At 32.5% G+C, this 13,026-nt stretch overlaps 1 protein-coding gene across 5 annotated transcripts; it reads right to left on the reverse strand.

Annotated features, from left to right (window-relative positions):
• Nucleotides 1-1,547: 1,547 nt before the first annotated feature.
• Nucleotides 1,548-12,254, reverse strand: LOC123884498 (oxysterol-binding protein-related protein 2A-like). 5 transcript variants are annotated; one of them, XM_045933597.1, is made up of 12 exons: nt 11,530-12,236; nt 9,334-9,687; nt 7,497-7,593; nt 6,763-6,908; nt 6,463-6,669; nt 5,473-5,628; nt 4,976-5,143; nt 4,738-4,878; nt 4,134-4,361; nt 3,771-3,884; nt 2,696-2,886; nt 1,548-2,167 (listed from the first exon to the last, which is right to left on the reverse strand). In XM_045933597.1, the coding sequence occupies exons 1-11, from the start codon at nt 11,956-11,958 to the stop codon at nt 2,707-2,709; spliced, it is 2,220 nt and encodes a 739-aa protein (XP_045789553.1). In that variant the 5' UTR covers nt 11,959-12,236; the 3' UTR covers nt 1,548-2,167; nt 2,696-2,706. The 5 variants fall into 5 exon arrangements, 3 of the variants coding, with proteins under 3 accessions (XP_045789553.1, XP_045789552.1, XP_045789554.1); XM_045933596.1 differs by having other exon boundaries at nt 6,463-6,908; nt 11,530-12,235; XM_045933598.1 differs by lacking the exon at nt 11,530-12,236 and adding an exon at nt 9,972-10,125 and having other exon boundaries at nt 6,463-6,908.
• Nucleotides 12,255-13,026: the final 772 nt, after the last annotated feature.

The raw sequence follows: 13,026 nt of genomic DNA on the forward strand, positions 1-13,026 counted from the left end.
TTTTAAAATATAGTAGGGCCTTCTTTGTTGGTAAACTGATCGATAATATTTGATAAGAAAAGAAAAATTGATCAATAATGTTGAATAAATAATTCAGGGGAGTTGTACAAGATATATACCCGGTCTCTCATAATAAGTCCAAGAGATCTAAAAGATCAAATGGTTTCAGCACCTTCCCAATCGCAGTTGTAGAGGGATCAAACTGAAATTTTGTAATGTTTAAATTGGCTTATGAAGGTGTTTCTTATAACGGATTTTTGAAAGAATTTAAGTTTGATTAATAAGTATTGAAATGATTTTTTTATTTATAGAAGTATTGAAATGACAAAGTCGTCATAAACTCACACACACAATTGAGGGAGCTAAGGTTCGAACTCCGATCATGACACTCGGCCTAACAATTTCGAAATTTTTTGTCAGTTAGGACTTGTGAACATATGATTCGCTTCTTGAAAAGTATGTTGGAAAATAAAAATGTTATCTAAATATAGCGCATGAGTGACGAGGATATAAAACTCACACAAGTGTAAAATCATGGATTTGTACACAAGTAGAATAAAAGTGTTCAATCTAATAATACCGACATTGCAATGTTGCTTAAGTTACTCGTATATCTTTGTTATGAATTTTTTGTAAATAACAACAACCCACACCTTCTATATAATCTCATTTAATTATCCCTTCGCCTTCACTCTCACGTTGTGTTGTGTCCTCTTCTTTGTCCCCTCACTACCTACCATCTCCACGGTAATTTCTGCTTGTCTCTTTTTTTGCCATACCAACATGATCTCGATCGTGGTTCACACTATAATCAAAGAGTTGCGATATTTGTACAACTATTTTGCTACAACTTGGTTGGACAACTTTTTGTTCCTTCTTCATCTAGCACAAAAAACAATAAAGTGAGAGAGAATGAGAGAGTAAAAATATAATGCAAGTGTGAAAAAGAAAGTTGTCCAAAATGTTTTTTTTTTTTACTAAAAAGTTGTCCAAAATGTTGTACAAAATTGGTTGTACAAATAACATTTTTCATAATCAAAAGTGTGGGGTCAGAAGTTAGTTTAGACTTTAGATTCTGTCAAAAAATAGCTTAGAAGATTGGTGCCATGATAAGAAGATGAATATCTTCTAAGATATAAAACTTGTAAAATCCAATTCAATATCTTTTGATAATTCCATTCCAAAATGTATTATCATCTTATTGATAATGAAATGCAATGCAGTTGATCTTTTTGGTTCAAAAAATTATCTTTTGAGTAAAGTATTCACTAGAATTAAATATTCGATTATAGTACTTCGAAAGATAGCATTGTTCACGAGGGATAACTCAACTGGAGCATTTAGTTGGAACAAACCTAAACTAATATGGTAAATTTATCTTTGAGCAAGGTTCACTTTAAAATATATGCATTATTCTCCCATGGACATCCTCTTCAGCATTGTCCTCCATTCTGATTGGTATATCACGAAAAATTAAAGCCATTTGCACCAGCCAAGCGCACACATGAAATGAAACATATATACACGTGAAAGAGTAGCTACAGACCTAAAACCAAACGAGAATAAAAATCTCGCCATTTATTGATTAGAAAATGCAAACAAATATGAAATAAATCGATATACAGCCTTTCGCCATGTCAGTTGTTATTAAAGGGAAGATAATCTTACATTTACTAATACATCAAATAATTACATACTAACAAAATTTATAAAAACAAGAATAAGATTTGACAATTGAACACAACATCCTAATCTATCAACTGTTTTTGCTAAGCTTAATTCTTCTTTGCTCATATATATATGCTCATCTAGTGAAGTAATAACAGCCTCGGTTTGGGATTCTCAGTCGACCACAGCAAAGAACTGTGAACTTGATAATTGCTTTTGTCCAATAGGTTAAGAAAATTACAACTTCAGCAGCAACATAAACTATTGAAGTCATTTAATTCCACAAAGCAACTTTGAGATAGAATTGCTTGAATTTATTTTGCTATTCCCTCCCTTATTGTTTTTGTCGAAACACAGGGTCAATCCAGAAAATCTTTTTCCAACTAGCAAAGAGCCTCATTTTCAAATGTACCAAAAGGCTGCTATAAGGCGTCGCCATGCAAGAAGGTTCAAGATAAACCCTCCACAGACTAATCAATTTGCATTCACTATCATCCATCTGCAAAAGTATTAGTATGTCATTGTCTAATATAGTAACATGTACCTTTAAGAAAAATGTCATTGTCAGAGGATTATTATGTTGTGAACTTGTTCTTTATTTAAGAATTGGTGTAAGTTTGGATTAGCGGCAAATTTGGCAAAATCACGGCCAAAAATTATACTTTGAAAACTTCAACAAAAGCATGGTGTCACCATAAATTTGTCGAATACACCACGATTATTAACATTTAAAAATTGACAACATATTAAACACCATATAAAAATACATCACTTATAACTATTGATTTAACTCAAAGATAGAGAAAAAACCAATAGAAAACCAAAACCATATGGTCCGTATCTACACCGCATTTACGGCATTGGACAACAAACATTTCTCTAATTATAAACATTCACTTAAAAAGTTGAGGTGCCCTCACGTGTGGAGTGGATGGAGTATATAGATTGCTTAGGGAAAGGTATCAAACATAAACATTTTTAAGGTTAGTGTAGTATCCAACATGTTTTGGTATGTAAATTACTTTACCTGAACAAATATCAAGAGGCATCAAAAGTATCAGTGATGCTTTCTTGAAATTCACCAAATATATTTGGGCATCCATTCCATGTTCCTACAGCTCTTGCTTCCCAATACCCGCCAGTATATCGAAACGTTCCATTTTCACCTTCTTTGCGAAACCACCTAGGCTCCCAGCCATTTTCTTGCATTTTCCTCGACTGTTTGCAAAACAAAACCATCCAAATATAGGTTAAAGAATTTTTGCAAAAAAAAAAAAAAAAAAGTGATCATTTTTTATCGGTATAAAGATAAGAAAAACATAATTTTAACAAAAAGATAATATCTACGGGAAAAATATGCAGTAGTTCAAAAAACAAGTACAAGTAAATCGGAATATACAAGTACGCAAGAAAAGTTTCAAAAGTAAATATATAATTGAATTGACACTAAATATATGTTTGAAATGACGGTGAATTTAGTAAAAAAGCCGTGACACTATAATTTTGCCAAAGTTTAAAAAAATTAACTTTTGCTAAAATTATAATGTCATACCGTAACACATGTGAAACTAGTTGGAATATCAATAACATCACAGTCTAAAATCTTTTGAATTAAAAACAATAACGTCACCATTTGGTTATAGTAAAGACAAAACATGTACACGTTACTAATTGAAACTTTTCAAAGAGCCTGGAAAATATGTATACACACTCACATGTGGCTATACACCAAACCACATATCATCAACTGTAAGGTAGATAAATAAATAATCAAACATGTACAGAAGTAAAGTGACACATGAGATTCTTGATCTTATAAAAATGAATTCTTAATCTTGTAAAAATAAAAATTAAGTTTAACGTGTACAATAGTTTAAGTGGATGTCTGAATTAACAGTGATTTTGTAAAAACTGCAAGTATAACTTTTGGCAAAGTCATGGTGGCATATCATGATTCTCCAAGCTTACACTCAATTTAAGGTGTATATATACTGTATAGTATCTATAAATTATTCAAACAAACAGAAGGGAAAAGGAAAAAAAAAATCAATGCATGCATGTATCTTATAAAAAAACACAAAATAATCATTAAATTAACATACCATTCTTTGCCTCTTTTCCAATCTTTGTTTCTCCATATTAGCCTTCTCGTATTCCCCATTCTCTAAATGCCGCTGATCAGGTCTCAGTCTGGAATCCGTGGGCGGAAGCTTCTCCTTTAATCCGTGAATAAATACATCAGAAAGGCTATAACAAAGGACTAGAGATGCATAGTCCCGTAAATGTAGCTCATTTAGTAGCTACAAGGGATATTATTGGAGGGGTCGTCAGGGTTTCAATCCCGGATTCCTCGTTTCTCCACACTTAAAGTGTGAGTCTAGCCGCTACTAAACTACTTAACAAAAAAAAATTAGAAAGAAGGAAACTGAACCTATATCGAATAATGATTCAATACCTCATTATACCTTTAGTCCTGGTGTAAGCTCATTCAGTGTGATGGCAAATGATGTCAAATTGTACCGAGTCAAATTTGGTGGTGGCTTAGTCCTTTTCCACAACAAGGTTCCATTTGACGAAGTGTAATCTTTATGCTTGACATTCACATCACCATCAAAATAATATATACTATCATCCCACTTGCCAAATAATGTGGCTGCTTTTTTTCCCATTTTATCTTCAACAAATCCATTTACCTAATTAAAAGAAAGGACATGGAAAGATAAGTTTCTTTCTGAAATTTGGATTGTAGCCACATGCCATTGTCAACAGAAGAACCAAAATAAAGTAAATACTAGAAAATACACATGCGTCTTCTGAAAGACGGCATTTCTTGAGAAAAAAATACACATCGCAATTTTAGTTAAATATAATCAAATTTTGTATGCTATTTTTCCATTATAATAACAAAAAAAATTGTTTATTTTTTGCTCATAATATCATTAGCATATAACTTTCTCTATTATCAATTATACAACAATAAAACTATAAAAGGTGTAGAATAAAGATTTTGCTTCAATATCAAAAGATCAGGATGTAAGGCTGTCATAAAGTACTAGTAGAACCTCTTACCTGTCGAGGATTTCGGTCAAGAATCGTCTGCTCTTTGAACTTCAGCTTGCAAGAATATTGGCGATTACCACGAATTTCCATATTCCCATGATGATCACAATACAGTTTGCCAAGGATAAGATTATAAATTGTTGTCGTAACCTATAATAGAAACAACAGCAATGATTATTATTATAGCAATAATATATGGATGGTATAATAGTCCCCATTAAAACAGCAGTCATTTGATGATTTATACCTTGCTCCACTGAAATATTTCGCCATCATCAAATTCAAGGGTCAGAACTCCAACTGGGTCGAGCTGAATTGACCGTCCCCAAAACTTCGAATGGATATTACTGTCTGCCCAAAACCTCCATCCTCTACCTTCACAATGGCAGGCAACCACAGTTGGATGGTGACTAACCTGTTTCACACAAATTAATAAGTTTATATAAAATCTGTTTTTTTTCTAAAGCTTGTAGTAACTTGTAAGAAATGTCTTATGAAAGCAAATTTGTTGGAAATTTCACTGGTAAGACTTTTTTACCAGCCGCCTTTTAAATTTAAAAAGGCTTTTAGAAAAGCTTAAACTTGGGTAGACCAAGCAAAGCTAAGCCATAGGTCCCTGTCGGGAAGTCTTTCCGTTATGACGATGCTTACCCTCAAGATTTCATTGTAGATATCCAAACCAAAAGTAGTACTAACAATCTACTTATATGAAACCATTTCTATATTAAATCATAAGGCACCAACCTTCTCAGAAAAGAAACGAAGTCCTTTGTCAGGAAAATCGGCCTCGTAAGTTTCCCCTAACAAGGGATTAAAGGGCTTACAATGACGACCTTCTGATGATGCATATCCAGAAACAGCAAAGGCAGCAACGTTCAGTGCCCGAAGTAGACTGTTTCCCTGAAAATACAATTAAAAGGGTTGAAATGTCACACTCAATAGCATTAAATGGTGCCATCTTTTATTTGAATTAAGGAAAAGCTTAAAAAATTTATTAATTCCTGTCAAATGATTGATCCAAACAAACGCCCACTCTACAAACTCTATGGATTAATATTCATTGAACAAAGAGAAGTCCATTACAGTGGGCAACTGCACCGGTTGACAATGGGGCAATTGATCAATACTTGGAGAATAAACAAATTCTAAAGAAACTATTGAGGTATAGTCTATTTTAAAAATCTATTAACTGGAATTCATTTGAGTTATGTGAAATTCACTAATGAGTCCAATTCCTGCAGCCAAAACAAACAGAAGACAAATGACATTTTCTTACCACAATTATTCTTCCATTAAATCTAGATTTTGTCTAATGTGCACAAGTAAATTAGTCTTGCACCATACACAAGTTTATTTTCTACCATTAGATCAACAAGTCACATCATATCTCATTCGATTCAATGACGAGACTTATTGATCCAATGGTAGGAAACAAGTTTTTGCACAGTGCAAGACTTATCTCACTTGTGCAGTATAAAATTACCCTTAAATCTAATGTTCAAATTTAGTTGCAAGTATCATATTAAACTCACAAATGTAACAGCATAAACAATAATATAGTTGCATGTATCAGGTATGAATCTACCAATATTTCCGATCAAACGGCTAAAAATCATTCTAAGATGAAGGACACTACATAAATTCAATTCAGCACTATTAAGTACCAATCTTTGTCTTGTTTGCAATGGAAGTTAAAGAATAATGGACAGTATAGAGCAATATTGTACATATTACCTTTTTTCCATGCTCATAAGCTCTATCTAGAAGATAAGAGTACTCCAAATCCTCAAAACATTTCTGAAGAGACGATATTGGCTCATTAAAGAATACAGGAAGGCAAACACGTGTAAGATCTTTGCCCACATTATCTTTGATCATTGACCAAAGACTAACACCCTTCTCCTTCTCAACGGGATCCGGAAGCTTTTTTCGCCTTGATACCTGAGGATACCCATAATCATCATATATCATTGTCTCAACATGACTGTTTTCCATATCAATGCATTGTCTAACAGCTTCCCCAGACATTTTCACCTGATCCAGAGTTCCTTTTGACCCACAACTAAAACTAGGTTCTGTAAAATAGTCTCTAGTATCATAATATGAGATTTCATCTTCTTCTGACACTTCCTCTACCTCTTGTTTCTCAATATCGTCAGATGATTCCGTTGTACTGCATTCTGAAAGCCAAAAGTATATGTGAACAATATTACTAAATAGTAAATACTAAAAGAATGGGATCATATATATCAATGCTTGCGGATTGTAAACAAATTTACTAAAAGATATACAGCTTCTAAAGAGGAGACATTGATGAATATAGCTTTTTTATTAAATTAGGTAGATTTCAAGCTATGGGTGCATCTAATATGAATCACAATAAAATGGTCTAAAAGTGAATCATTACCATTTTTTTTATTAAATTTTCATAAAATATTATATTTCTTTCCGAGTATATTAAATATAAACTTCACTATTTAAATAAAGATGGTAAAGGTATATCTTTAGACCTTTTTTTGAAAGTCCATATTAGACTGCCACTTCAAAATATACAGTCTAACAAATAGTAGAACTTTCAATAATTCAAAACAAAGTTTGGGAACAATATGATGTTAGAAATATTCTTCATGTTGATATAAGACAGAACAATAGGCCCCTATGAATACAAGTATATGCTTATCATATCAACTATCAAGAGAGAAAATAAACCTCACGGCATATAGTAGATAAATCATAATGACAAACATAAATAAAATATAAGATGGTACCACTATATTTTCCACGGCCGAGACTTGAAAATCCATTCTTTGTTAATTGGTATTCACTGTCATGCAAGGCAGAGCCCTCAGGTTCAATGTTAGCTGCCTGTTCATGATCAGTAACAAAATATTTGTTCAGTAAGTTATAAAGAACAAGTGCTTCCACGCTTAGAAAACTAAACACATGCAAACATGGAGAAATTAATCAGCAAACTGGATAGATAGTAGGATTCAAATATAAAGCAAGAAGAAGAAATACTGCAGGTGGTACTAGTAAGTGGTAATTTATTATGGAAAACTATTATTTGAACACCAATTTTTAAACAAAAATACGACAACCTACGTATCCATGCCACTTTTTTATTTTTTTAATATTTTTTGCACGTTTCGAAAACCGTGCATAGAGAGAGGTGGGGTGTCGTATTTTTGTCCATAGAAAGGTGTTCATATAACATAGCTCTTTGTTATGAGTATCATGATTTGTAATAAGGAAATGTTTGGTGCAAGTGCTTACACCTTGAGGAGAGTAAGACAAAGAGAGAGTGATGTGATAAGAAGAAAGAGATATTGACATTATCAACAAAAAAAAAAAGACAAGAAGAAAGAGCTATTGATAAAATAAGGTGTTTGAATGGATGTTGAGGAGGAATATGGGGTATACAAATATTATTGTAGTTATTGCAAGGTTGATGCTAAACGAGGCCTTTGAGACACTTGTTAAGCATACTAAAAAACGAACTCAACTCAAGACAAAATTAATATTGAAAAGATAACTTTTTACATTTTTAAGGTATTAAATACACAAATTATAAGACAAAATTTTCTTATTAATATGCTTAATTAGTGCCCCGGAGGCATCGTTTAACATTTCCTTTATTACAATTCGTTGGGTGGGAGAGAGGGCCAGAAAACAAATACTAGCTACCATCAAAGGTGCAAATTAATCACGTGGTTTCTAACAAAAACAACAGATCAAATGCATGACCAAATGAACCAAACACATCATGTGGTATGACATGACCCCATTCATGTTCTACTAAACAACAATAGAACTTTAGTCTGAATTGCAACATGAAATTAGTAGCTTATATATATACATTAAGCAAGTAAATATCTATATGTTCTGCATAGTCAGAAGTACAACAATAATCTAATGAGTCCTTATACATGACACCCCATAATATCAATACACCTTTTGACATCCACTAGCATAGCCTTTTTATGACTCATCGTTGTCATCCAAAAAAAATAATATCAAATCAACTAAGGCGTGTCAATGGGGTGCACATCAAACATTTTCCTAATCTAATTATGCACTAATACATATAGTATGCTTAGATTCCTATTCGAAGTTTAGAATCATATTCACTCATGATAAAAAATAGTTTTGGTGTTAAATTAAAAAGTTTATAACACTAAGTTTTGCATCAAATTTGGTTTAAAAATATCTAAATATACATAAGTTCATTTCAAATACAATTTTTATAAATTACTCCTATAATAATTCATTCAGATCACTTTTGACAAATGTTCATCTAACCACACACATGGTATTAGTATTACTGTAAATCGAAAATATTAACCAGCAGTTCAGAAGTTAAAATCACAGCAGTAATGTACATCAATGGAAAAGTTGAAACTTTATCTCCAAAACAATCATTTTCTACAAATTTTGGCATTTCATAGATTCATGGCTAGAAACCTCATAGTAAAGTTATTAGTCAAAATACATTTTGAGATAAACCAACCATATTTAAAGCAATGAAAGCTCAAGCTAACAAAGAAATTGTGCACTGAAAAGGCAAAAAAGCATACACATACAAAGAAGTAATGAAATTAAAATTACCTCCAACTGCCGAATGGTATCAAACAAACTTGATCTTTCTTGACAAAGAATTTTAAGCTGTTCTTGTAATTCAGAAAACTCTGCAAGCATGATTTGCTCACATTCCTTGACAAGATTCTCACTGCTACCCTCTTCAAGCAATCGTTTCTTAAGCCTCTCAGTAGATACAGAAATTTGATATGGTGGAAGGAATAGATGATGACCACTTAGTGGATACAAACTACGAGTTGAGACCAAAGCTTGTATCCATGCCACACGATCTTTCCTTGAATCAGTTCTCAGATGAAGTGTCTTTGTTGCTGTAAATATATAGAACTTTCTGTCGTCTGATTTGCTCTCTCTAAACGATGAGATCTGTGAAAAATATTCAATTCAACCAAGATAAGAACCATCACCAGTCACCACTTTAACCTTTTTAATTTTTTGTTATTTCTTCTCCAAAATAAAAGCAAGGTAGTGTAAACTATTAGAGAAATGATATAGTAGTATGATTTATTGACAAGATAAAGTTTTTTCATTTATCTATTTTATAGTAAACTAATGAAACACTGCAGCAACAATTAAACAAGTAAAAGGAGGAGAAAAATATAAAAGAGCCCCCACCTAGTTGAGAAAACAATGTTTGAAAATGAAATTACCTTATCAAAGGGATATCATGAAATGACGCTACTACCATAGATTGACTAGAATCATTAGATTGATTCCAGTTTGATTCGACTTGGAAGGTAATGATGTGGAAAAAAAAAAATTGGCTTTTGAATTTTGACCTTCGGAGTAGTTTATAGTAAGAGAGTTCAAAGAAACAAAATAAGAGCACCCATTTAAATTTTAATTATTTTAAAAGAAAATAAATAAATATGGACCAAGATGATATACCCCACCACCAAGGTGGAAAGTCCCACATATATATATTTCTGTTGACAAAGACAAAATAGAAGGAGGGGCCTTTACATATACTCCTATGCTTTCACTTTTCCATCTATATCTCTAATCTCTAATTATATTATTATTATTATTATATTTTAAAAAATAAAAATAAACTAACAAATAAAAATGTTTTTCCCCATCTTGTAAGTTACTGGAAAAATTAAGGTTGAACTTTTTTTTAAGGCTTAAAATGGTAAGAGATAAGGTAGGATTTGCAGAAAAAATGTTGTGGTGATGAAAAAAGTAAGAGGGAGAAGGAAGGAAGAAAATCGAATTTAAGAACCAATGCTGCTGCTAATGAATGAAAAGGAGGGAGTGTTGACGTGACCGGAAGTAAATGCCATAGGATAGGGCTATGCACTCTCTCTCACAAATTGTGTAGGCTATCCCTACACTCCACAGCCACCTGTTGATGTGACCCACTCTACATTAACAACCAGTTATATCTGTAACACTTCAATTTATAAAAACTCTTGGAATTTTCAAATCAATCTCAACCACCGTAGAAACCATTGGATTTCCACTTTGTTTCTCGGACATCAAAATCTCATTACTAGTACTACCATTATTTTTTACACTGGCTAAGGTACAATCTCAATCTGAATCTGATTCATAATCATGATTTTATTTCATGGCCAGAAATCAATGGTACCACCGGTAAAAACTTTACGACGATAAATAAATCGTATAAAATCGATCAAGTTTAAGTGGTTAATGAGTTTTTTAAGATACATCATTCATGAGAACTTAAAATTGATTCTTCCGGAAGTCATTAAGTTTGGTCTGATAGCGAGAGATTTTCATAGTATGCAAGAGGTCCTGGGTTCAATCCTCTGCTTCGTTGTAAACAAAAAAAAAAAGATTTTCGAGGAACAATTTTTTATCAAATTACACTTACTTCGCAGCGAAACTATAGATTACCGGACCTATTCGCTGGAAATTAGAAGGGAAAATAAAAATAATAGTATATATAATTTTTTAATATTTTGAAAAATAAAAAATATTTTTCCTCTACAAGAAAATAGCAGAGAGGTAGCGCCAAAATGTTGAACATGACACTGCTAAAGCAAGACCAAGGCCTGTCCTGACCCACAGTATTACGGGTGATTCAGATCACATATTCACAACACCAAATATCATCAAAACTTTTTTTAATTAATTTTGCATTATCATAAACAAAATCAATAATCAATTTAACAAAAATAAAACTAGTGATAATTAATTGAAGAATCGGTTAAGTTTGTTAGTGTTTATAGTTTATAGTTATACCTTCAGATGAACCACCGATGGAGAAGAAGACGAAGAAGATGAAGGTTTATGATTCTTCCGGCGAACAGCGTTTCCGGCGTCTCTATCCATTCTAGCTAGACGGTTAGCAGTTACATCTCCGATTAAGCGAACATCATCGATTGAAGAGAATAGATTGAGATTCTCCGGCCACCGGATCTTAGCATAAGAAAGTACGCCATTGCGGAGGAGAAACCATCGGGATCTCCATCCTTTACCGTAATTAGTCCACTTGTAAAGAACACCGGCAACTGTTGCCTCTGATCCACGGCGACCAATGCGGTCAGATCCACTCGCCGGTAAACTCCTTGTCCTTGAAAGTGCCGCCGCGTCTGGCTCTGGTGAATGACTTCCGATCCCTGGACTCTCCAATGAGATGCAGCACAACGGGTGCATTTCCTTAACTCGCATTTTTCCAATCAATCACAAAAAAAAAAAAAAAAATAATTGATTCTCTATTTTTTTGTTTGTTCTTACTAGTTCTTCATTGAAATGAAAATGGCACAAGGTGAATGAATAATAATAACTTAGGGTTAAAAAAAAAAATAAAAGAGAAGAAGAAATGAAGAAATAGAAAAAGGTTTAGTGTAGTTTGGGGGAATGAGAAGAGCTCTGAAACTGAGAAAGAAGTAGATCGAAGAAGGAAGAGTATTAATTAGATGCTTTGATTAAATATATGAAAAATTAAAATGAGTTTATTGAATGAATAAATAAAAAAAGGGGTTTTATTTTTTTATAGTATAAAAAATTGAAGTTTTGCTTGTGAATGAAATTTAGTTTGGGAGAGTGGGAGACATGATGGAGATTAATATATAGAGAGAGGTATATAATAAAGGGTAATGAAGGTAGGTAGTGATAAAGGGATGGGTAGAATGGTAATTAACTCAAAATTAAGTAGTACAAGGTTGAAACTTGAAGCATGGTGAATCTTGAACACATAGCATTCCTTTTGAGTTGAGGTTTCTTATTACTTGAGCTTGAGCTACTTACTCTTCTTTTTCTTTTTCTAAAATTGAAAACTTTTCTTTTTGAAATTTTAACCTTTAATATTTTGTCTGTCTTAATTACGATTTCGGTCTTTTTATTTTTATTCACCTCTAAGGAAAAGGATTCGGTGAGTTGATTGCTCTTCAGGGCTTTTATCGAGAAGCTTCGTTGCTCGGATTTGTGTTGTGATTATGGCCCCAAAACAAAGTAATAAGAAGTTATGTCGTCCATCATGATGTTGAATGAACTATACATGGAATCGCGCATCGTGTGAAACGTAGAAAATTGTCTTGTTCTCTCATTAAAATCACCTAGTTTTGATCATCTATCAAATCTTTGTATTTAAAAATCGTAATTTGGCATATTTAAAATGATGTTACATACGAGCTTTATGATGTGGAGACATAGTGCGATCAAAACTCATAAAATTATAATAAAACAAATTAAAATTTTCACTTTAAAATTTAGTTTCACTATTGCTTAAGTACAAAA

The sequence above is a fragment of the Trifolium pratense genome, linkage group LG5, assembly GCF_020283565.1.
Source record: "Trifolium pratense cultivar HEN17-A07 linkage group LG5, ARS_RC_1.1, whole genome shotgun sequence".
Classification (NCBI taxonomy): domain Eukaryota; kingdom Viridiplantae; phylum Streptophyta; class Magnoliopsida; order Fabales; family Fabaceae; genus Trifolium; species Trifolium pratense.

What these genes read in the sequence shown, in the direction of transcription:
- LOC123884498 (XM_045933596.1), bottom strand. Translation starts at nt 11,958, where the DNA reads ATGCGAGTTAAGGAAATGCACCCGTTGTGCTGCATCTCATTGGAGAGT. An exon ending in TTCGTTTCTTTTCTGAGAAG is followed by an intron (nt 5,144 to 5,472) that starts GTTGGTGCCTTA and finishes TGTGTGAAACAG; the next exon opens with GTTAGTCACCATCCAACTGT. An exon ending in TGGAAAAGAGGCAAAGAATG is followed by an intron (nt 2,887 to 3,770) that starts GTATGTTAATTT and finishes TTTTGCAAACAG; the next exon opens with TCGAGGAAAATGCAAGAAAA.